The sequence below is a fragment of the Diceros bicornis genome, chromosome 13 (assembly GCF_020826845.1).
Source record: "Diceros bicornis minor isolate mBicDic1 chromosome 13, mDicBic1.mat.cur, whole genome shotgun sequence".
In the NCBI taxonomy this organism is placed as follows: Eukaryota; Metazoa; Chordata; class Mammalia; order Perissodactyla; family Rhinocerotidae; genus Diceros; species Diceros bicornis.
The window spans coordinates 11,963,522-11,988,424 of NC_080752.1; the positions used below are offsets into that span (position 1 = coordinate 11,963,522).

Here is a 24,903-nt window from a genome sequence, read left to right on the forward strand (position 1 = left end):
CTCTGTTATTTTACACTGTTATTTCTTCCTTTCTGATATTCCAAGAGTCCTTCTTTTATCATTTCTTTTCTGTTTCAAAAACTTCCTTTCTCTATTCTTTTAGAGTAGGTCTGCTGGTGATAAATACTCTTACTTTTTCCTTTACCTAGAATATTTTGATTTCCCCTTCATTCTTGAAAAATATATTTTTGCTGGATACAGGATTCTGGGTTCACCATTCTTTTCTTTTAGCATTTGAAAAATATTGTGCCACTTCCCTCTGGCCTCCATAGTTTCTAATGTGAAACCTGTTGTATTTAATTTTTTCCCCTGTAGGTAAGATGTTATTTCCTCTCACTGCTTTCAAATCCCTGTCTTTGTCCTTAGTTTTCAGAAGTTTGATTATGATGTTTCTTAGCATGGATCTCCCTCAGTTTTTCCTGTTTGGGGTTCACTCTAGAGTCTCCAGAATCTGTAGGTTTATATCTTTGGCCAAATTTGAGAAGATTTCAGCCATTTCAAATAGTTTTTTTCAGTCTCACTCTCTTTCTCCTCTCCTTGAGTTTTAAACACATGAATGTTAGATTTATCATTACATAGGTCCCGGAGGATCTGTTCATTTTTCTTTTTAGTCTATTTCTTTTCTTTTTTTTTTTACTGAGGAAGATCGGCCATGAGCTAACATCTGCTGCCAATCATCCTCTTTTTGCTTGAGGAAGACTCCCTGAGCTAACATCTGTGCCAATCTTCCTCTACTTTGTATGTGAGACGTCATCACAGCATGGCTTGATGAGTGGTGTGTAGGTCCATGCCCAGGATCTGAATCCATGAACCCCAGGCTGCCAAGGCGGAGCGCCTGAACTCAACCATTACACCACCAGGCCAGCCCTGTTGTTAGTCTATTTTTTTTCTCTATGGTTCAGATTGGGTAATTTCTATTATTTCACTCTCATGTTCATTTATTCTTTTCTCTGTTCCCTGCACTCTATTGTTGATCCCATCCTCAAGTGGGTGGTGGGAGTTCAGACTCCTCACATGGTCTGACATCATGGAGAGGAGGGAGGGATTCATAACTGACAAGCAGAAATGAAAGTCCCAGTTCCCTACTTTTATCTGACACCTCCTGCTGGGGAGATTGGAGCAAAGATGGAAGTCTAGGCTCCCCACTCACCCTTTGTTGGTGAGGGAGAAAATGGGGCTACAGTTTTTTTCCACAGTGTTTGGCTAGAGTAGGAGGTAATTATTGTCTCAACGTTTTCTGTCTTTTTAGCCCACCCCTTTCCTGGTCCTTCGTTTAGTGAGAACAGGCTTTTGAAAAGGCTTGGTTTTTGTCTGCACCCCTTGGCATTTCCAGGTGGCCAGTTTCTCCAGCAACCATTCTGGCATGTATGAGGCAACAATAAAACCCAGAGTACTCACCCCTGTATCATTTCTCAGGGAAATCATGATTCCCTGAGAAATGATACTTCCCTGAGAAATGATACAGGGGTGAGTACCCTGGGTTGTATTGTTGCCTCATATATGCCATATTGTTGCCACAGCCAGTCTTCCCTCCTCTCTCTACCTGTTAGTTTACTATGCTTGTTCCATAAGTGATGTGTATGGTTTTTAGCTATACTTAGTGAGAGAAATAGGGAGAAATGCATCTACTCCATCTTGTCCCAGAACCAGAAGTCTTTAATGTCTTACCTTTTCTTTCTTTCTTTTTTTTTTTTTTGGTGACGAAGATTGGCCCTGAGCTAACACCTGTTGCCAATCTTCCTCTTTTTGCTTGAGGAAGATTGTCGCTGAGCTAACATCTGTGCCAATATTCCTCTGTTTTGTATTTGGGATGCTGCCACAGCATGGCTTGATGAGCAATGTTTGGTCTGTACCCAGGATCCAAACCCGCAGACCCAAGGCCGCAAAACTAGAACATGCAAACTTAACCACTATGACACCAGGCCGGCACCTTACCTTTTCTTTTCTTTTTATTTATTTTTTTTTTATTGATGTTTTAATGGTTTCTAACATTGTGAAATTTTGGGTTGTACATTTTTGTTTGTCCATCACCATATATATGACTCCCTTCACCCCTTGTGCCCACCCCCCATCCCCCACCCCCCACCCCCACTGCCCCTGGTAACCACAGTCCAGGTTTCTCTGTCCATGTGTTGGTTTATATTCCACATATGAGTGAGATCATACAGTGTTTGTCTTTCTCTTTCTGGCTTATTTCACTTAACATAATACGTTCCAGGCCCATCCATGTTGTTGCAAATGGGACGATTTTGTCTTTTTTTATGGCTGAGTAGTATTCCGTTGTATATATACCACATTTTCTTAATCCAATCGTCAGTCGAGGGACACTTAGGTTGCTTCCACTTCTTGGCTATGGTGAATAATGCTGCAATGAACATAGGGGTGCATAAGCCTCTTTGGATTGTTGATTTCAGGTGCGTTGGATAGATTCCCAGTAGTGGGATGGCTGGATCATAGGGCATCTCCATTTTTAATTCTTTGAGGAATCTCCATACCGTTTTCCATAGAGGTTGCACCAATTTGCATTCCCACCAGCTGTGTATGAGGGTTCCTGTTTCTCCACATCCTCTCCAACATTTGTTGTTTTTTGTCTTGGTGATTATAGCCATTCTAAAGGGCGTGAGGTGGTATCTTAGTGTTGTTTTGATTTGCATTTCCCTGATGATTAGTGATGTTGAGCATCTTTTCATGTGCCTATTGGCCATCTGTATATCTTCCTTGGAGAAGTGTCTGTTCATTTCCTCTGCCCATTTTTTGATCGGGTTGTTTGTTTTTTTGTTGTTCAATTGCATGAGTTCTTTATATATTATGGAGATCAACCCCTTGTCTGATGTATGTTTTGCAAATATTCTCTCCCAGCTGGTTGGTTGTCTGTTCATCTTGATTCTGGTTTCATTTGTCTTATAAAAGCTCTTTAATCTGATAAAGTCCCACTTGTTTATTTTTTCTTTAGTTTCCCTAGTCTGGGTAGGCATGTCATCCGAAAAGATTCCTTTAAAACCAATGTCACATAGTGTGTTGCCTATATTTTCTTCTATGAGTTTTATAGTTTCAGGTCTCACCTTCAGGTCTTTGATCCATTTTGAGTTAATTTTTGTGAACGGCGATAGCACATGGTCCACTTTCATTCTTTTGCATGTGGCTGTCCAGTTTTCCCAACACCATTTATTGAAGAGACTTTCCTTTCTCCATTGCATGTTCTTAGCACCTTTGTCGAAAATTAGCTGTCCGTATATGTGTGGTTTTATTTCTGGGCTTTCAATTCTGTTCCATTGATCTGTGTGTCTGTTTTTGTACCAGTACCATGCTGTTTTGATTACTATTGCTTTGTAGTATGTTTTGAAGTCAGGGATTGTGATGCCTCCTGCTTTGTTCTTTTTCTTTAGGATTTCTTTAGCTATTCGGGGTCTTTTGTTGCCCCATATAAATTTTAGTATTCTTTTTTCTATTTCTGTGAAGAATGTCATTGGGATTCTGATTGGGATTGCATTGAATCTGTAGATTGCTTTAGGTAATACAGACATTATAACTATGTTTATTCTTCCAATCCACATGCATGGGATATCTTTCCATTTCTTTATGTCATCATGGATTTCCCTCAATAATGTCTTGTAGTTCTCATTGTATAGGTCCTTCGCCTCCTTGGTAAGATTTATTCCTAGGTATTTTATTCTTTTTGATGCAATTGTAAATGGTATTATCTTTTTGAGCTCTCTTTCTGTTAGTTCATTATTAGCATATAGAAATGCAACTGATTTTTGTAGATTGATTTTGTACCCTGCAACTTTGCTGTAGTTGTTGATTGTTTCTAATAGTTTTCCAACAGATTCCTTAGGGTTTTCTATATATACAATCATGTCATCTGCAAATAGTGAGAGTTTCACTTCTTCGTTACCTATTTGGATTCCTTTTATTCCTTTTTCTTACCTAATTGCTCTGGCCAAAACCTCCAGTACTATGTTGAACAGGAGTGGTGAGAGTGGGCAGCCCTGCCTCGTTCCTGTTCTCAGAGGAATGGCTTTCAGTCTTTCCCCGTTGAGTATGATGTTGGCTGTGGGTTTATCATATATGGCCTTTATTATGTTGAGGTACTTTCCTTCTATTCCCATTTTATTGAGAGTTTTTATCATAAATGGATGTTGTATCTTGTCAAATGCCTTCTCTGCATCTATTGAGATGATTATGTGGTTTTTATTCTTTGTTTTGTTGATGTGATGTATCACGTTGATTGATTTGCGGATGTTGAACCATCCCTGCATCCCTGGTATAAATCCCACTTGATCATGATGTATGATCTTTTTAATGTATTGTTGTATTCGGTTTGCCAATATTTTGTTGAGGATTTTTGCATCAATGTTCATCAGCGATATTGGCCTGTAATTTTCCTTCTTTGTATTGTCTTTACCTGGTTTTGGTATCAGGGTGATGTTGGCCTCGTAGAATGATTTAGGAAGTGTTCCATCTTTCTCTATTTTTTGGAATAGTTTGAGAAGGATGGGTATTAAATCTTCTTTGAATGTTTGGTAAAATTCACTGGGGAAGCCATCTGGTCCTGGACTTTTATTTTTTGGGAGGTTTTTGATTACTATTTCAATCTCTTTACTTGTTATTGGTCTATTCAGATTCTCCATTTCTTCTTGGTTCAATTTTTGGAGGTTGTATAAGTCTAAGAATTTATCCATTTCTTCTAGATTGTCCAATTTGTTGGCATATAATTTCTCATAGTATTCTCTTATAATCCTCTGTATTTCCATGGTATCCGTTGTAATTTCTCCTCTTTCATTTCTAATTTTATTTACTTGAGCCTTTTCTCTTTTTTTCTTAATAAGCCTGGCTAAGGGTTTGTCGATTTTGTTTATCTTCTCGAAGAACCAACTCTTTGTTTCATTAATCCTTTCTACTGATTTTTTGGTCTCAATTTCATTTATTTCTGCTCTGATTTTTATTATTTCTCTCCTTCTGCTGGCTTTAGGCTTTGTTTGTTCTTCTTTTTCTAGTTCTGTTAGGTGTAATTTAAGGTTGCCTATTAGGGCTTTTTCTTGTTTGTTAAGGTGGGCTTGTATCGCTATGAGTTTCCCTCTCAGGACCGCTTTTGCTGCATCCCATATGGTTTGATATGGCATGTTATCATTTTCATTTGTTTCCAGATAGTTTTTGATTTCTCCTTTAATTTCATCAATGATCCATTGGTTGTTCAGTAGCATGTTGTTTAATCTCCACATTTTTGTCACTGTCCCAGTTTTTTTTTCATGGTTCATTTCCAGTTTCATAGCCTTATGGTCTGGAAAGATGCTTGTTATGATTTCAATCTTCTTAAATTTATTGAGGCTTGCTTTGTTTCCCAACATATGGTCTATCCTAGAGAATGTTCCATGCGCGCTTGAGAAGAATGTGTAGTCAGCTGTTTTTGGATGGAGTGCTCTGTATATGTCTACTAGGTCCATCTCATCCAGTTTTTCATTTAAGTCTACTATTTCTTTATTAACTTTTTGTCTGGATGATCTATCCATTGCTGTCAGTGGGGTGTTAAGATCACCTACTATTATCGTGTTGTTGTTGATTTCTCCTTTTAGGTTTGTTAATAGTTGCTTTATGTACATTGGTGCTCCTATGTTGGGTGCATATATATTTATAAGTGATATGTCTTCTTGATGTAGTGTCCCTTTTATCATTATATATTTCCCTTCTTTGTCTTTCTTAACCTGTTTTATCTTGAAGTCTACTTTGTCTGATATGAGTATGGCAACACCTGCTTTCTTTTGTTTGCCATTAGCTTGGAGTATTGTCTTCCATCCTTTCACTCTGAGCCTGTGCTTGTCTTTAGTGCTAAGATGTGTTTCCTGAAGGCAGCATATTGTTGAGTCTTGCTTTTTAATCCATCCTGCCACTCTGTATCTTTTGATTAGAGAGTTCAATCCATTTACATTTAAGGTAATTATTGATATGTGAGGGCTTAATGTTGCTGTTTTGTCACTTATTTTCTGGTTCTTTTGCATTTCCTTTGTTTCTTGTCCCATTTGTTTTGGACTGCCAATTCAGTTTGGTTGTTCTGTCTTATGATTCTTCTAGTTTTCTCTTTGTTTATCATATGTGGTTTTGCTTTGATTATTTGTTTAGTGGTTACCTTGAGGTTTGGGCAAAAAATCTTGTGTATGAGATAGTCCATTATCTGATGGCCTTCTATTTCCTTATACTAAGTCAATTCAGTCACTTTCCTCTTCCCCTTCTAAGTTGTTCTTGTTATACCTTATTCTATCTTGTGTTGTGGCTGTGTGTTTACAGTGATGAGGTTAAATTTATTTTTGGTGAATTTCTTCCTTTGATCTTTGAGTTTAGTATTTAAGTGGTTGCTAACCTATTCCGGTAAAGATCTACTATTTCTCTGATTTTGTCTACCTACTTTTCTCCTTCCTCCAAGCTTTGTGTTCCCTTTCTCTTCTTTTTTTCAGGCCTGAGGGCCTTCTTGAGTATTTCTTGTAGTGGGGGTCTCGTGGTCATGAGCTCCCTTAGCTTTTGTTTATCTGGGAGAGTTACTATTTCTCCATCATATTTGAAGGATATTTTTGCTGGATAGAGTATTCTTGGCTGAAAGTTTTTGTCTTTCAGTATTTTGAATATATCATTCCAGTCTCTTCTAGCCTGAAAAGTTTCTGTTGAGAAATCCGCTGAGAGCCTGATGGGAGTTCCTTTGTATGTTATTTTTTGTTTTTGTCTAGCTGCCCTTAATATTGTTTCTTTGTCGTTGACCCTGGCTAGCCTTACCACTAGGTGTCGTGGTGAAGGCCTTTGTCTGTTAATATATATAGGTGTCCTGTTGGCTTCGCTTACTGGTATTTCCTGCTCCTTCCCCAGATTTGGGAAATTCTCAGCTATTATTTCCTTGAATAGGCTCTCTGTTCCTCTTTCCCTCTCCTCTCCCTCAGGAATACCTATAATTCTTATGTTACATTTTCTAATAGAGTCAGATATTTCTCGGAGTCTTTCTTCATTTCTTTTTAGTCTTAGTTCTCTCTCCTCTTCCATCTGGAGTATATCTGTATTCCTATCCTCTAAAGTACTAATTCTTTCCTCCATATTGTCAGCTCTGTTCTTTAAAGATTCCAGATTCTCCTTTATCTCCTCCATTGTGTTCTTCATCTCTATCAGCACTGATTGGTTTTTCTTTATGATTTCAATCTCTTTTGTGAAGAAACTCCTAATCTCATTGAATTGTTTGTCTGTGTTGTCTCGTATTTCATTGAGTGTTTTTATGATAGCTATTTTGAAATCTCTGTCATTTAGTTTACGGATTTCTGTGTCTTCAGGGTTGATTTTTGGGTGCTTGTCATTTTGTTTCTGGTCTGGTGATTTCATATATTTTTGCATTGTGGTTCCTGTGTTGGTTTTGTTTTTCCTCATTCTGGAAGTCTCTGGTTGCAATTTCCACCTGCCGCCACTGTCTGGTGGTAAAGGGCTGTGTAGTCTAAGCCCCCTGCGCTCTGCCCCGGTTTTTCTGCTGTGATCCGCAGTTTTGTTTTGTTTTGTTTTCCCCGCTGCGATCCACGGGTCCAGTTGTTTGATCAGGTCTGCCTCGGATCACTAGGTCTGGTCTGGTCGAGCTGCAGAGTCCGGGTTGCAGGGAGAGGGGAGCTCTCTCTTTTGCCCTCTGGGTCCCTGACGTGGGAGGCTTCTCATTTGCCCCTCTTTATCCGCTCTCTGGGGTGCTCAGATGTTGATGGTAGCCCTGTGGCTCCTCTGAGTCCTCTGTGCGGGAGTTTCCCACTGGCTGAGAGAGTCCGAAGAGCCATGGTTTCCCCGCCGAGGGGGGCCCCTCCCCCCTCTCTGGGAGCAGCGCGGACCGGGATCGCTGATCTGATGGGGAGGGAGCGGAGTTCTCCTTACCTCTCCCCACTTCCTCCGGGGACCCAGCACGTTCCACTCTCAGATGTGCGGCAGTGTGGATCCCTCTGCTCTAGGTTTTCACTACCTGGGATTCCGTTGTTGGTCTGTGACTGTTGCTTTTGTTGTATCTTGTCGGGGGAAGAGTTCACGGGAAAGCTCACTCCGCCATGATGCTGACGTCACTCTTCTACCTTTTCTTTTTAATGCATATATATTTATTTTTGGAAATTTCATTTTGTAGCATTGCATTAATGCCAATAATCTCAAGATCTAAAACTTAAATGAGAACAAAACAACTGCAAGGACCATTTTACAGCTCCTAAATGCGTCATTTTTTTTCAATGCCAATTCTTCATGCTGTCCAGATTGCAGTAAAATTGATAGAGTGACAGACCAAGAGCAGCATTTTAAATTGGTGCAACATATTTTGAGAGCATACATAGCAGGAGCTTATAGTCATTAACCCTACAATCTGTCTCAGGAGCTAATTCTAAAAAATAAATTAACAAAACAAAATCTATATAATATTATCTACTTTAGAAAAAAATATAGAAAATCTTAAGGCCCAGAAATAAGGATATGATACAGTAAGTTGTGATACACAAAAACAGTAAAAAATTCTCCAACTATGGTATAATGAACACTAGGAGAAAACATGAGAAATTGCTTTGATATAATGTTAAATGAAAAGAACAGAACACAAATGGGTATATACATTTAATTGTAGCTGTGTAAAAATGTGTCTATGGAAACAAAAACTAAAAAGGAAAATGAAAAATTAAAAATAATTGTTTAATGGATTAATTAATTTATTTAACAAATACATATTGAGTACCTACTATGTACCAGGCACAACTCTAGGTGCTAGGGATACAAAAGTGAATTAAAAAAATGACAAAAATCCCTATTTTCATGGTGCTTACTTTCTAATACAGGGAGAGACAGCTAATAAAATAAGTAATACTTTATAGTGTGTTAGATGGTAATAAGTACAATATAGAAAAATAAAGCAGGGAAGGAGAATAGGTATATGGGGGGCAAGGAGATATAACTTAATTGTAAATGTACAACTCATTTTATAAAATATTAATTCATGACTTTATAATTTTCCAAATTATTATTTTTGTAACAATAAAGCCCTATTATTTCAGAAAAAACATCATTAATTTCAAAATTTTAGATATTTTTTTTTACAAAAGTAAGGTTAAAGATTATCATTACATTAACAATAATAGAAAGTATGGATCCATTGCTTATTTATATATAACTCTATCACTGCACTTAATTCAAAAGAATATTATAATTGTCTGTTTATTTGCTGTCTATCCCATGGGCTTATATCTCTTTCCTCCATTTTTGTAGCCAAACTTTTGAAAGAACCGTCCATATTTATGGCCTCCATTTCTTCACATGTTCTCCATCTCCCAACTCACACAGCCTGGCTTGAACTCCCAACACATCACTAAAAGTGCACTCACCACAGCCTCTAATAACCTCTGTGGCACTTTGGGCATTTTTGTTTGTTTGTTTGTTTGTTTTTGTGAGGAAGATCAGCCCTGAGCTAACATCCATGCTGATCCTCCTCTTTTTGCTGAGGAAGACCGGCTCTGAGCTAACATCTATTGCCAATCCTCCTCCTTTTTTTTCCCCCCAAAGCCCCAGTAGATAGCTGTATGTCATAGTTGCACATCCTTCTAGTTGCTAGGGCTTTTGTAGAAAAGCTCTCTCTCCTTGGTTTCATAACACCACACTTTCTTGGTTTTCTTCCTACCTCTCTGGCCAGTCCCTCTCATCCTCTTTTGTGAGTTTCTCATCCTCTACCTGACCTTTAAATGGAGGGATTTCTCAGAGCCACGTCCTAATCTTCTCTCTTACTCCATATGACCTCCCTGGGGATCACATCTGTTCCCACAGTTCTGGTTATCATCTACAGGCTTATGACTCCTGAATCTGTACCTCCGGATTCCTCTCTTGAGTCTCTTACCAATATACCCTATTGCCTACTTGACATCTCTGCTTGCATGTCTCTCAGGGACTTCTAACAAAATGTTTCCAAGGCCAAGCTCATCATCTCCCCTACCCAACCAAATCTGCCAAAACTGTCTCTCCTCTTATGATTCCTATCTTTAGTAATGGCACCACTATCCCTTCTGTTGCCCATGCCAGAAAACTTGGGAGTCATCCAGCACTCCCCCTCTCTTTTACCCTCCACATCTAGTCAATCATAGTTAAGTTGATTCAATCTTCTGTTAACCCTCATATCCATCCACTTACTTTCATTGCTACTATTACCACCCTAATACATCATCATCTGTAGCTTAAGGCATTGCAAAAACCTCTCCAAGATAGTCTCTATTCAGCAACAAGACTGTTCTTTCTAAAATGACAATCTGATCACGTCCTGTTTCTGGTTAATCTTTTCAATTTCTTTACATTGCCCTCAGAATCAAGTCCAACTCTTTAGTTTGGCTTACAAGGCTTACCTCAATTTCACTCCTATCTACCTCTCCAGTCAACTTCTCTTTAGAATTTCATGCTCTAATCACATTGGGCTTTGCTCATCAAAGATGTAATGTTCTCTCTCATCTCTTGGCCTTCAAACACATTCTATCACTTCACACATATTCCCACCTGCTACAATCTAACTCCTATTCATTTTTCAGTTCTCAGTATAAATAACATGCCTAAGGAAGGTTTCTAATCCTTTGAACAAATTAAGTCTTAAATGCTATATAGCATGCTGAATAGTTTCCACAACATGTTGAATTTCCTCTGTTGTAACAGTTATCACATTTAGCTAGAGTTATGTATTTAATGTCTAGCTCAGTAGACTATGAGCTCTATGAAAACAGTAATCACGTCTCTCTTGTCACTGTTTTGTTTTAATATCTTGCATAATTCCTGGTCCGTTGTAACTACTCAGTAAGCATTTATTGAGAAGCAGAAGGAAAGAAGAAAGGAAGGGACAGAGGGAAGGAAGGAATAATGCTCACCCAATCAGTCTTGGATGAGTCAGGGGAAAAGCAAAAAAAAAAATGATCATGAAATTCATTGAATTAATAAGATCTTTGAGACTTTAAAAAGTATTTACACATCCATTTCACATTTGTTTCTTAGAACAACTCTGTGAGAAAGTATTATTATACACTTTTTACAGTGAGGAAACCAAGGCTCATAAAAGAGGTATTATGGCTCATCATGTTATATCGTCCTCTTCGAATCCTATTTCCTTAATTTTGTTCGTTTCATTTCCTTGAGATCTAGCTGAAACACCACCTGCCCCGAAAGCTTCTTCTTTTCTCCCTACAGTCCTAATAGTATCATTTTCTTCCTCTTCTCTAATCCCACAGCACACTTTATATACCTCCCTAATGGTTCTTAGCACAATGCTCATTATATCACACCTATTTATGTTTGTGTTCCATTTCAACATCTAAAGAATAAAATTTTAAAAATATAATCCAGATCAGATTCATATTTATCACCCCAGGACCTAGCACAAAGTTAGATGCTCAATAAAAATGTGTTAAATGGAAGCCACCTCTAAGATTTAGTTCAATCTGCTCAATCTACTATAATGGACAAGTCAATCAGAGAAGTTATTTCACATCTACAAAAGGCCAAAGAGCAGCATGCTACTTCCTGCCTCTTTGCGCCTCCTTCCTCCACTCTCTTCATGCATGGAATATGGGAGGAACAGCAAACTTGGAGTCCTGAGGTCTCTTGTTAATGTCACCACTTACTAGTTGTGTAAATATTATAAGCTTAGTTTCTGCATAGGTGAGACTATAGATATCAGCTGTTTTTGTAATGCCAGATCCTACCAGTGCCTAGCACTTAGCAATTGCAGCCTTTGACAAAGTTAAAAAATATTAATGAGTTATGATTGCAGAAATTTGATGCTACAGAGTCCTAACAACCAACAATCCTTAAAAAGTCTAGTATGTAAACAGAATTAGAGTGAACTAAAATGGGCAGAAAACTCCTGAATCTTCCAGCTTCTCCTTTTCGCTACTCAGTATTCTGACTTCATCTCCTCAAGGTAGAATAGCCTTGAGTGGCTATATATTTGCATAATGCCTTTTTAGTTGCTTCTTTTGCTCATTGCTTTCCACAACTAATTGATTACCAAACCTGTGCTAAGGCCTGAAGGCATCTTTGCTTGGGATCAGTTACAGCCCCTATAAGAGGTGAAAGAAGAATGTTTATTTCACCTTGAAAAGGTGAAGAAAGTTTGTTTTCCCAATTTGGTATATATTTAAGCCAGGAAATTTAGGGTTTTTAATGTTTGTCATGAGGTTAGAATTTTTCAAGGCCTAGTTGCAACATTAATGGAAGTAAGGCCCTTAGACAAAAGAAGTACCAGATACTTCTTTAGTTATGGTGGTTGCCTTGGTATTGGGAAAACTGGAATTAGGATGACACTAAAAAAGATATTCTAATATTGAGATCTGTAAGGTATTTGTTAACTTTGAGTCTGGCCATTTTCTAGAATCCAAAATGTGATGAACTCCTTAGGGCCAGTAAAATCTAATATTCTGAGAGCCAAACAGTCATATACACTTGTTTATGTTACCCTGGGAACATTTAGGAAAATTACTACTGGAGGATAGCTTCTGGTACAGGTAATTGACACAAGGAATAGAAGCAAGTCCTAGGCTGAAAGCACAAAGGGGCAGAATGAATCTTTAGAACAAACCAGTAGCAAAGAAAGTAAAAATTATGGTCTGAAGAGATCAGTTAATAAAATTCTAAAATGAAAGTTCCATTTGGGAACAGATCTTTTGTTATATTCATCCTGTATTCCCAATATCTAGAATAGTGCATGACACATTAAGGTGCTAAATAAGTAAACAAATATCTAAACGTCTGGCTTGAGGAAAGGGGCCTGGGAAGGAACATGAGTAGCTTTGCATTCAAGGTCTGGGGATAATAACGTAAAAAAATAGGAAAGATTAAACATACCAACAACTTGATTTGCTCAGGTACCTTGTGCCATACTGGCTTGATGAACTACAACAAACACAGTTATGAAACTTTAAAATCTTTTAGACCATTAGAGATGCCCAATAACTGGATAATGGCTGCTGCTGAGAGCCTCCCAACATTAGATAAGAGCACTAACTTAATTTTAAGGCACTACAATATAAATGCAAGGACTCATTAATATTTCAAAATCTTGTCAAGAGTCCTGATAGAGAGGACCCAAATGATACTTCATGAGAAACAAAACAAAACAAAACAAAATAATTAAGGGTTAAGGATTTTCAAAAGCACACACACACAAAAAGAAAAGACTCCAGAACTGAGCACTTTGGAAAAAAGGATGGTGATTACGGTTGCTGTGTAAGATCCCAACACAGAGCCTGGTAAAAGAAGTACAATGTAATTTTGAAGGCCCTCATGAGCAGATCAACAGTGATGTCCTTTTGTTGACAAGATTTGAAATACACATCTACACATATGCCTATTAACAGAGAGATGTGCTCTATTATTATCCATTTGGGCTGAGTTCAGAGACTCAGAGTAAAGACCTACTCCTTGCCTAGATCTCCCTGCCAAAAGGAAATCAAGGAACAGCAGTACAGTTGACTTGACGCAGCAAAGCAAAAAACAGGCCTAGGAAGATATTTTTATCTTTTAATAAACAGTTTTCATTATCATCATCAAATGCCTACATTTTTACAAACCTCAGTTTCTCAGCCCAGCATTTATAGAAAATTGCCAAGTATCATTTGTAGATAAAAGCACAATTCAATATTTATGAATTGCTAGTTTTCTATAAATATAGACATTTGAAGATAATCTCACTAGTGATTAAAATTTGAACAGGGATCAAAGCTAGAATAATATTAACAATTCCTTGCATTTGTACAGTGTTTTACATAATACTATTAATAATAGATGACATTTATTGAGCACTTAGCAAGTGCCAGGCACTTTACTTGCAAATTCTTATAACAACTTCAGTTCAGTTCAACAAGCATTAACACCTACTGTGTGATCGATGAATAACACTTGGTTTCTGTTTTAAAAGCTCTCGTTTTGGTGCACTCAATCAATGTTTGGTGAATGAATAAATGAATGGATGGATGAACAAATTAATCGGTTTGAATGGCAGTGCGGGGTAATAAAAATAACATAGGCTCCTCCCCCCACTATCTCTGGTCTTGAGAAAGTACTTCACCTCTCCTAGCCTCAATTTCTTCATCTGTAATATAGGGATATTTAAAATCTCCCTTGCAAAAATGTTGTGAGAATAGTAACAGCCAATGTAAAACATCTGACAAAGAATGAGCTTTCAGTAAGTTAGAATAGTTATCATCATCATCGTCACTATTATTAAGCAATCCTATCCAATTCTCCTCATCCTCACTATAGCAATGGGACAAACAGAACTTTAACATCCATAAAAACACACAATATCTATACAAAAACACCACAAAAACTAAGCAAAGCAAGAGAAATTTACTAAACTGTTGCTCCCAATGTGCTCCTAGGTTACTGCACAACATCTATGCTTAAGCTAGAAAAAAAACCCGTAGAATCAATTTTAATTATGCTTCCAAAGAGACCATGATAAAAGGCAAACAGGACAGGAAGCTTACCAAATAACAGATTGTACCTTCCCTTATAATAGAATGCTGGTCACTCCAAATGTGGGACCATGTTCCCTATCCCAACATTCCCAAAGAATACTACCTAGAGCCCAGATGATGGGCATTCAGAAACTCATCTTATTCTTCTTAGTGCCAGTGAGGCTAACCCTAGCCATACAGCATAAACTTGACCCCCGGGCCAAATTCTCCAACCAGAAGGAGGTCCCATTCTGTGGGTCACTTACCATTTCGGTCTGCTGGTAGACTTCACCATAGGGGCCATCCCATCTCTATAAAGACTCTTGGTTTTGCTGAAGTTAACAATGTTGAAAATAACTCTCTGAAAAAGAAAGAGGGAGAAGTTTTGCAGAAGACTATACTATGCAAGTTGCCACTTCCTGATAATTAGGACTGGAAACAATAAGCGGGGTTAAAGGAATCCATATGGACTAGCTGCCAAGAGTATAGTGAGGATAAATGGTGCCCATAGAAATTCAATGTGTTTGTGCCAGCTTAGCATGGTAGTTAAGAGCACAGACTCTGGAATCTGGAAGCCTGAGTTTTAATCCCACTCTACCACTCTCAAGCTGTGTGACCTTGCCAAGCTACTAAACTTTCTTGTGCCTCAGTTTCCTCATCTGAAAAATGGGGATAATTATGGTACCTATAGTTACTGATGATAATAAAATAAGTTAATATATGTACAGTGTTTGGAACCATAGTTGGTATATAGTAAATGCTATATAAAGTTTTAGCTATTATTATTAATTGTGCCCTGTCTAGGTTGACCTGGAATTTGCATGGAAATGAATAATATTATCATTAGAGTGACCATAGTGCATTTGAAGTTCAACAAAACTAAAGATAACAACTGAGAGCAAAATTGAAGTTAAAAAATTCTGCAACTACTCAACACTCCTTTGACTAGAACTGGAGGATGTACGTCCTCTTCTGTACCTGCTTTGTTATCCTCTGCTAGGGGCCAGAGGTACTGGGCTCAACCCTAATCTCAGCATCAATTTATAGGGCCACAGGTGTATGGGTAAGTCCCTTCCCTTTCTGGGTCTCACCTATAAAACAGGGGAGTGGAGTGTTCTAGATGGCTATAGCCCTTCCAGGAGGGCAATATAGTTAAAAGAGATCAGGCCTTTGTTTTAGTAAACAACTTTGTCACAAGTGAGGAGAGACTGGGAAAGAGAAAAGAATTGGGGTTAAAGACCCTAAATGACTGTGCAATAGTCCAAAGGAGAGAGTGTGAGGATCATAGCAAAGACAGCCAGAATAGCCGGAGAAAGAGGAAAGTCTTCAAGAGGTTACGATAGGCTAGCTTTTCTATCCAGAGGCAGTGAAAGAGAGAGAAGCATCAAAATTCATGTAGTATTTCCTTCACTAAATATTTATCGTGTGAGTTATTATATAATATCAAGTGTCAGGAATTTTATATATTTAAATTTTTTAAAAATATTCTCCTATAACTATAATAAAAAAAGATATTAACATCTCTATTTTACGGATGGGGGAACTGAGGTTCAAAGAGGTTAACTAACTTGTCCAAAGTCACACAATTAATAGATAGAGTTGATATTTGAATCCATGAGATATAAAAGATAAGTAAGATGTCCATGATGTCTACCCTTGAGTTACTCACTAAGGTTTCCAAAAGTTCATAACTCTAACCAAGTCTGTTTTCCAAAATAAAGGCAAAAATAAATATAATGGCAATTTTTTCAAGTCTTTAAAATTGTCTTTTCTTAAAAAGAGAAAATACAAACCATTTCCTCTGGCCTCACATTAGGGACTACCATAAAATGCTTTGTTCTATCAAACAAGGTCTTAAGAATAACCCATGTTTTCCTTTCTCCTCAGAGACTCAGCCACTGACCCCATCTCCAGGCATTTCAGTTTCAGACCTTCCCTCTGTCACTACATTAAGTCATCAAGAATGTCCAAGGCTATTTCATTATTAATAACCTGGACCTGCCTGTTGTCAGTTCAGTTACTTCTCCCAGGGTCTTGGCTACTGTCTAATTTAAGAAAATCAATATCAAGGGGACAAATGGCCTTTGAACCTCACAGGGTTTAATCTCCTTTTTTCTTCTGAGATTCCCAGCGTCAGATCCATTTCCAGTGACCCCAGAAGCCATACTGCACTTTCAGGATCTACATTAATGCTAAATGCAGGGGAAAATCTAATACAGAAATAATGTGCATATGTGAAGCTGGAATAAAGAAATGAGCAAGTGGAACATTTATTGACCATTAATATCCTACTATGTGCCAGGAAAATTTCCCAGATGTTTTAAATATGCTGTATCATTTAGCTTTTCCTTCCATAAACAAAAGCTGTTTATTGTAACTCGATTTTAGACATGAGGAAATTGAAGCTAATAAAGGCTAATTGGCTTGCCCCCACGTCCCCAAAATCCCAGAACTATTAACTGGTAGAGCTAGGACTTAAATCTTTGGTGTTCTGACCATAAAGATCATACTTTTTCTATAACACTACAGGCAAAAAGAACACTATCGCTTACCATCCCCTATCCATGCATTGTTTTTTTAACATTTTCCAGCCTATTGAGCAAGGCAGCATGTGGTTGCAAGAATCAAAGGTATTTGGAAGTAGGCAGTACAGAAAATCTTGGCTTTCCCTATTTTACACTTAATTATCAGTAATTTACTCAAAATGCATCACAAGAAATGGTATCTAGGAGGTAATGGCAACAACAAAAACTATAATAATAGCTACCAACTTCTGAGCACTTTCTATGTACCAAATTTTTACACACTCTTCTTAATTTTTCATGTATCAGATAAGATATAATGATGGATACCAGAAAATATTTAGAAATGAAAAATTAATTTAGCACTACATATCAGAGCTTGTGGCATGCAGAAAAAGCAGTAAATAGAGAAGTTAAATTTTAGCCTTATGTGCATATATTAGAAAAGGAGACTGAAAAAAAAAAAAAGTGCTAAGTACTCAACTTAAAATTCATACCACAGAATCCCAGAGACACAAAACCCTGGAAGCAATTGGTACATCTGAAGGTTTGGGTGTCAGGCAGGGCTTGGTCCAAAGTCCTTATCAAGAGAAATTAAGTTCCCAGATTCTTTCCCTCACACTAAGCACTCAAGTCACTACTCTTTCTCCATCATGACAGGAGACTAGAGGGTAATTCTCCAGAGAGGTTGAAGCACAGAAACTCTGGATTCAAAATCCAGAATACTGGTAGTCAAGCTTATCTCTACACTCAAGAGATTAGAGAATTCTTCTGTGGAAAAACCAACTCCCAATCAAAGATAAAACATATATTAACATAGATATAGGAGACTCCTCCAGTGAAATGGCTGGTTCTCCATTGGCATGGTCCACACATGCATTTAGAACCTCCATTTCAACTTTTAATGTCAATCTGTTAATGATGAAAGACATTCAATAGAAGCAGAGACCAAAGCAACCAAACAAATATATAGGGGAAAAGAAAAGAACTCAGAAAAAACAGAGGCAATGTGCAATAGGTGCATTGAAAACTAATTTAACAGAAAAAGAAGCAACTATTAGTAGAAGGCAGGAGGCACACAAGAGGTAGTTGTAGAAGAAAAAAACTTAATCATATATCATAAAGCTCATCTATATTAATATTTGCCTATTCATAATAAAGAGAAGCCTGAATATTAATTTAACCTAAAGAGTGATATAAACATGAAAGGAATAGAGGTGCTTGTATTTTATAGCATAAATGGTAAAGAATAGGGCCGGCCCCGTGGCTTAGCGTTAAGTGCATGCGCTCCGCTACTGGCGGCCCGGGGGTTCGGATCCCAGGCGCGCACCGACGCACCGCTTCTCCGGTCATGCTGAGGCCGCGTCCCACATACAGCAACTAGAAGGATGTGCAACTATGACATACAACTACCTGCTGGGGCTTTGGGGAAAAAAAGGAGGAGAATTGGCAATAGATGTTAGCTCAGGGCCGGTCTTCCTCAGCAAAAAGGGGAGGATTGGCTTGGATGTCAGCTCAGGGCTGATCTTCCTCACAAAAAAAAAAAAAAGAAAAGAAAAGAAATGGTAAAGAATAAAATTATCATCTTCATAATACCAAGTTGATAAATATTATCTAAAACCAAAATGAATAAAGAATAGCAGTATAGAAATTTTATTTAGAAGTATAGAAGTAATATCAGAGAAAATAGTGAAAAGAACTATGAGTGATCGCCTCAAGAGCAGGGGCCAAGTCCTGCCTGCTGCCTGTCTTTGTAAAAAAAATAATAATAATAAAAAAAAAAGCGGTGCTCATTCATTAGGAGTTGTCTATGGCTGCTTTTGCAACATAACAGTAGAGTTGAGTAGTTGTGATAGAGACCTGATGGCCCACAAAGCCTACATTATTTCATAATTTGTTCTTTATAGAAAAAGTTTGCTGATCCTTGCTTTAGGAAGCAGGGATCAAAAGTGGGGACATAAGCAGAGGGCTATTTTCTTTTTGGCCTTTGTAGTATTATTTGACTTTCTAAATTATGTACATGTATTTATTTTATAAAAAATGTGTGCACCTGAAATTTACACAATGTTATAAACCAATGTGGCCTCAATAAAATGAAAAAAATTAAGTGAAATTTTTTAAAAAAGAAAAACATGGAAAGCTACTCAACTCATTTTATGAGGCTATTATAAACTTAAAGCAAAAATAGGCAAGGACAACTGGAGAATGGAAAACTATAGCCCCATGTCAGTTATAAACATTGATTGAAAAATTTTAAATAAAATATTTCCAATTCAGATCCAGCAATAAATTTACACACACATACATACATATAGTATATCAATACAAAGTAAGACATATCCTAGGAATGGAAGGATGATTCAACATCAAAAAGAGCTATAATGTAAGTCATTACATTAACAAATTAAGTGAGAAATAATTATCAACAAACAGATATAGTAAAAACATCTGATAAAATACAACCTCCATTCAAAAATTTTTTAAAAATCTTTACAGGCTAGAAATAGAAGAGAATTTCCTTTATCTTATGAAGAGTATCTATGAAAAATTTAGAGGAATCATACTTAATGGTGACATGTAAGAAATATTCCTATGAAAGTCAGGAAAAAACAAGGACGGCACTATTGTTGCTTCTATTCATCATCATATTGAAAGTTCTAGTGCAATAAAACAAGAAAAGATAGTAAAAAGTTTACTTTTTAGTAAAAAAGATGTAAAATTCATTATTCACAGATGATATGATTGTCTACATGTAAAATAAAAGAGAAACTAAAAAAACTTTAAAAATAAATAGAGAGTCCAAGAAGGTGAGTGGATTCAAGAACAATATACAAATTTCAACAATGGACCTATAAAACAATGGACTTATAATCAAGAAAAATATAGAAATAAAATATAGAAATAAAAAAGGGAACAAACTATAAGCATTAAAAAGATTTTTAAAAATATTATAATAAAAAGATATTATGCAAAGAATTTGAAAGATTAGGAAAAAAAGCACCAATTCTTAGAAAAACAAAAAATGCCTCACCAAAATCGATAGAAGATACACAAAATCTGAGTAGTTCTATTAAATTTATAAAGGTAATTGAATATATTATTAAAAACTTTCCCACAAAGAAAATGCCAGGCCCAGACAGCTTCCTCAGTTAAGCCTCCCAAACACTTAAAGAAGACAAAACACTAACATTACACAAATAATTCCATATAATTGAAAGTGAGGGAGCATTTTCCAACTTGTTTTATAGGACCAACATAATCTTGACAATGAAATCTGAAAAGGATATTGTGAGAAAATCTCTTTCCCAAACATCTAAACCAAAAATTAATAATCTAATAATAAAATTAATAATCTAATAATAAAAATTAATAATATCATATTTATAGATTAAAGTAGTTTATCTCAAAAGATGAAGAAAAAGCATCTGATAAAATGTAACACTCTTTAATGATAATCAACTCTTAGAAAACTGATTATGGGAAAGCACATACTCTGATAAAGGATATCTATCTGAAGAACAAAAAAAAAATAACAGCACCATGATGCTTAATCATGAAAACTGTAAAGCATTTCCACTGAATTTGGGAACCAGAAGAGAACGCCTGCTATTGCTATTGCCACTCCTATTCAACCTTGCACTGGAGGTTCTAGTCAATGCAATAAGGCAATAAAAACAAATAAAAAGAAAATGGATGGAAAGGAAGAAATAAAACTTTTATTATATACATGGCCAACATGATTATGTATGTAAAACACCTCAAATTAATCTACAAACAATTAGAATTCGTTGATACAGTCAGTATTAAAAAATCAACTTTGTATCTATATACCAGCAATAACAATTAGAAAATACAATTTAAAAGTGATACAAATTATGATAGTATCAAAAATATCAAATACCTATAAATAAATGTAACAAAAAGTACAAGACCTCTACACAGAAAACTACAAAACATTATTGAGACAAATCAAAGAGGTTTAGATAAATGGAGGAATATATCATATTCACAGATTGAAGATTCATTACTGGAATCAATGTAATTCATTAAAATCCAAGCAAGGGTGTGTGTTGTGTGTGTGTGTGTGTGTTTGTGTGTGTGTGTGTGTGTGTAAAAATTGATAAGCTGATTATAAAATTTATATGTGAACACAAGAGCAAAAAATAGCAAAGACAATCTTAACAGATAACAAGACTTACTATAATGTTACAGTAATTTTGCGGCTTACATTGCTTCAGATCTATGAACCAATGGATCAGAACAGAGAGCCTGGGAATAGACTCAATATATATCAGAAATAACATTGCAGATCAGATTGAAAAGTTGAACTATCAACAAATTGTGCTGGACCAATGGGTCACCTATATGGAAAAAACATCAAGTTAGATCCCTACCTCATATCAAATACAAAAACAAATTCCAAATGGATTAAGAAATAAAATGTACATAGTGAAACACAGCAGATTATTTTATAGACTCAAGCTATGTAAAAACTTTTTAAACAAAGCACCAGAAGCATAATCCATGAAAAAAACATAGATATATTTGACTGCTTTAGTTATTACATCAAAATATCCCACAAACAAATGAAAAGACAAGCCAATAATTGATGTAGCTACGTATAACCCTTATATTGGAAAAGGATTAGTACATAAACCTATAAAGAACTCCCATAAGTCAAAATATAAAAGAGCAACAATCCAATAGAAAATAGGCCACTGATATAATCAGACAAGTTACAGAAGTATTGTAAAGTTTATACACACATGAGAAGTTGATCACCCACTAGTAATTAAGGAAACATAAATCAAGAAAATAATGAAATACATTTCTTACCCATCAGAATAGCAAAAAACTCGTAAATCTAAAAATAGCAAGTGTTGGTAATTATGTAGGAAACAGTGATTTTTGAACATCGCTGGTAAGCATGTAAAATAGAATAGCCTCTTTGAGGGGCACTTGACAATAAAGATAAAGATGCTTATAATCTATTATCCAGCAATTCCACTTCTATGCGTTCTCCTAAGACAAATTTTGCACATTGCATAAGGAGACATATACAACGATGTTCACTGTAGCACTGTTTGTTTGTAATAGCAAAATAAACTAAAACCATTTAACTCAGAATGAGAATAGATAAATTGCGGTTCATTAATACAATAGACTACTATTCAGCATTTAAAGCGAATGACCTAGTGTGACATTTATCAACAGATAACCCCCCAGAACTATGTTTAGTGAAAAAGGTAAGTATTATAACAGAAAACAATAGTATATTTTAATGTAATAGATACATGTACATTCTGTTTTATACAAAAGTATAAAATCATACATGGGAATATTATCCATTAATTTCAGGACTGTGGTTACTTCTGGGAGAAAGAAAGAGGGAAGGAGAGAGAGGTTTAGCTGTACCTGTAATGTTATATTTATCAAAATCAACACAAGAAAGCAAAATCTACAGTATGACAAAATGTTAACACTTCCTTCATCTTAGTGGTAGATCTTTGAGTTGTTTTTAGATTATCTTATGTATATTTGAAAAATTCCCCTAATTTAAAAGTTTAAATACCTTTCATTGATTAGGAACTTTAGTGTAAAATATGAAGAAGCAGCACAACATTTTTTTCCAAATGGTTAACAAGTTGTTCCAACATCTTATTGAAAATCATCTCTTTCCTTTCTAATTTCAAATATCACTTTTTCCATATAATAAATTTTTATATGCTTGGGTTTATTTCTGGACTCTCATTTCTGTTTCACTATCTGTGTGTTTATTCTAGCAACAGTCAGGCATTGTTTTGATAATTGTAGTTTTCTATATTTCAGTTTACGTTAGGGCAAATCTCTAGTTAATGTTCTCCTTTTACGGTTTTATATGGCTTCACATCCAGTGATGTTTTTTGTCTTTTACTGGTTATTTTCTTTCACGATTCATTTTGTTTATGCTTCCTTACAATTTTTTTTAATTTATTATATTTCACAATTCCTTGAAACCTTCGTGTTTTCCCTTTTTTTTAGTAATTTGAAAATCATCCATCCTAGTTTTGTTCTACTACTGTTATATTTAAATTTAAAAATAAATTTGATTCCTTAAGTTAGGCACGAGTAGTTTTCATATGAGTGATGTCAGTAACTACTTTTGAGACAATCACTTGTTACTAACCTATTCTGATAATACAGAGAGGTATATAACACGATGGGAGAAAGCTGCTTGGAGTATGTCTGGTTACACGTTCCAGTCATGTGCCACCATGCAGTTGGGTTAGCGTGAGTTGGGCAGGACTGCACAGGAGTTTACGGTGAATTTGCCTTGGTGTCATGACACATAAAAGGTTATGTATGTAATGTGGCACAGAGCTGAGGATAAAATCTAGGTATTTATTTTTTCAACCCATCAGCTACTTTCCTTCAGAGCCATATTTCATGTTTTCATATTGCCTATTCTGAGCCCAACCTGATTCCCAGCATTGTGGAAAGAAATGTTAGAGTTCCAAGCCTACTTCTCCCTGTGTTACTCTGTCCGTGTTTTATCATCTTTCTGAGCCTTGTTTGCTCATCTGTAAAGAGAAAAATCATATTATTTGATACAGTTGTTGTTAGGATTAAATATAACTGCCAAGACAGTGTGATCAGGAAACAACAAAAGACTACACACGTGTATATGTAAATGTTCATGTACATATATATGGATATATACATATACATGTGTGTATACATATACATGTATATATATGATTAAGTTAAGCCTCCTGCCCATGAAGAACCAACAGGTTCACCACCATGTTCCTAAAAGAATGCCAGGAAATCCTGGACCTGATATATCAAAAGCATGAAGTCTGGCATACAGATAATGCCTATATGAAAAACAAATCCTTATCTATTATAAGCTGATGTTGAGGAGTCACGGGAAACCAACGAAGTTGCTAATCAGCTGCACCTGTGTCTTGTTAAGTGGAAATTGTCAAAATCTTCACACAGATACTGCAGTCTGATAGAGATAACAAAGAAATGGCTTACAGATTGCACATTAGAAGATTCTTCTCCCTCAATGAGAGCTTTGAGAAGACAGCCAAAAGAGGTAGAAGGGGAACGGAGCAAAACATTCTCATCAAGTGAAGTTTAGCATATCAATAAGGGCATCAGCAACATGACAGAAGAAAAATAAGATCTTTCAGGGAGACTCTTTCTTCTCCCTGTAGCTCAGAATAAATATCCACCAACATAAAGACAAAAAACCCCTCTCTTTTCCTCAATCTGACAGCATTTCCTACAGAAAGGAATTTGTTCTAAATTTCATTCATTCATCTATTCAAGAAATGTTAATTTAATAAACAGTTATAGCACTCCTAATCTGCCATGTGCTGGGACTATAGAAATGAATAAGACCCTTTGCCCTTAAAGGAACTACCTAGTGGGGGAAATCAACACGGTAAAACACACACAAAATGCTGAGATAGCATCTGCAGTCAGGCTAGTGGAAGGAAAGCTGTATCTTTATGGATGAATAAGGACTGGCCAGGCAGGAGGGATAAGTGTGGAAGACATTCCAGTCAGGGGAACAACAAGAACAAAGGTTGAGTAGTTTGTGGAATTACAAGCATTTCCTGTGGCTAGAGCAAAGAATTCTGGAGTTGGGTGGGGTAAGGGATGAGATTGCAGCATTAAAAGCCACAGTGAACCATGTGAACCATGTTAAGGAGTTTTAACTTTTACTGAAAGCAATATGAAGGGGCTATTGAAGAGTTTTAAGTGTAGGTGTAAAAGTTTCAGATCTATGTTTTGGAAAGAGCATCCCCAAATCGACTTCCTGTTCTCCTCCTAGGGTGATGGAAAGGCCAAGGAAAATGAATAGATTGCCAACTGCCTGGATGGCTCCAATCCTAGGCCAACCTACAATGCACCAAGAGAATGAATCTCTA

General features: G+C 36.4%; 1 protein-coding gene across 1 annotated transcript in view; it reads right to left on the reverse strand.

Moving 5' to 3' along the window:
- Positions 1-24,903, reverse strand: part of BEND5 (BEN domain containing 5) — a 1,066,878-nt gene that overhangs the window by 482,929 nt on the left and 559,046 nt on the right. Inside the window, exon 4 of the mRNA XM_058552360.1 lies at positions 14,726-14,820. Coding sequence (XP_058408343.1) covers positions 14,726-14,820 — 95 coding nt within the window. The remainder of the gene's footprint in view (positions 1-14,725; positions 14,821-24,903) is intronic.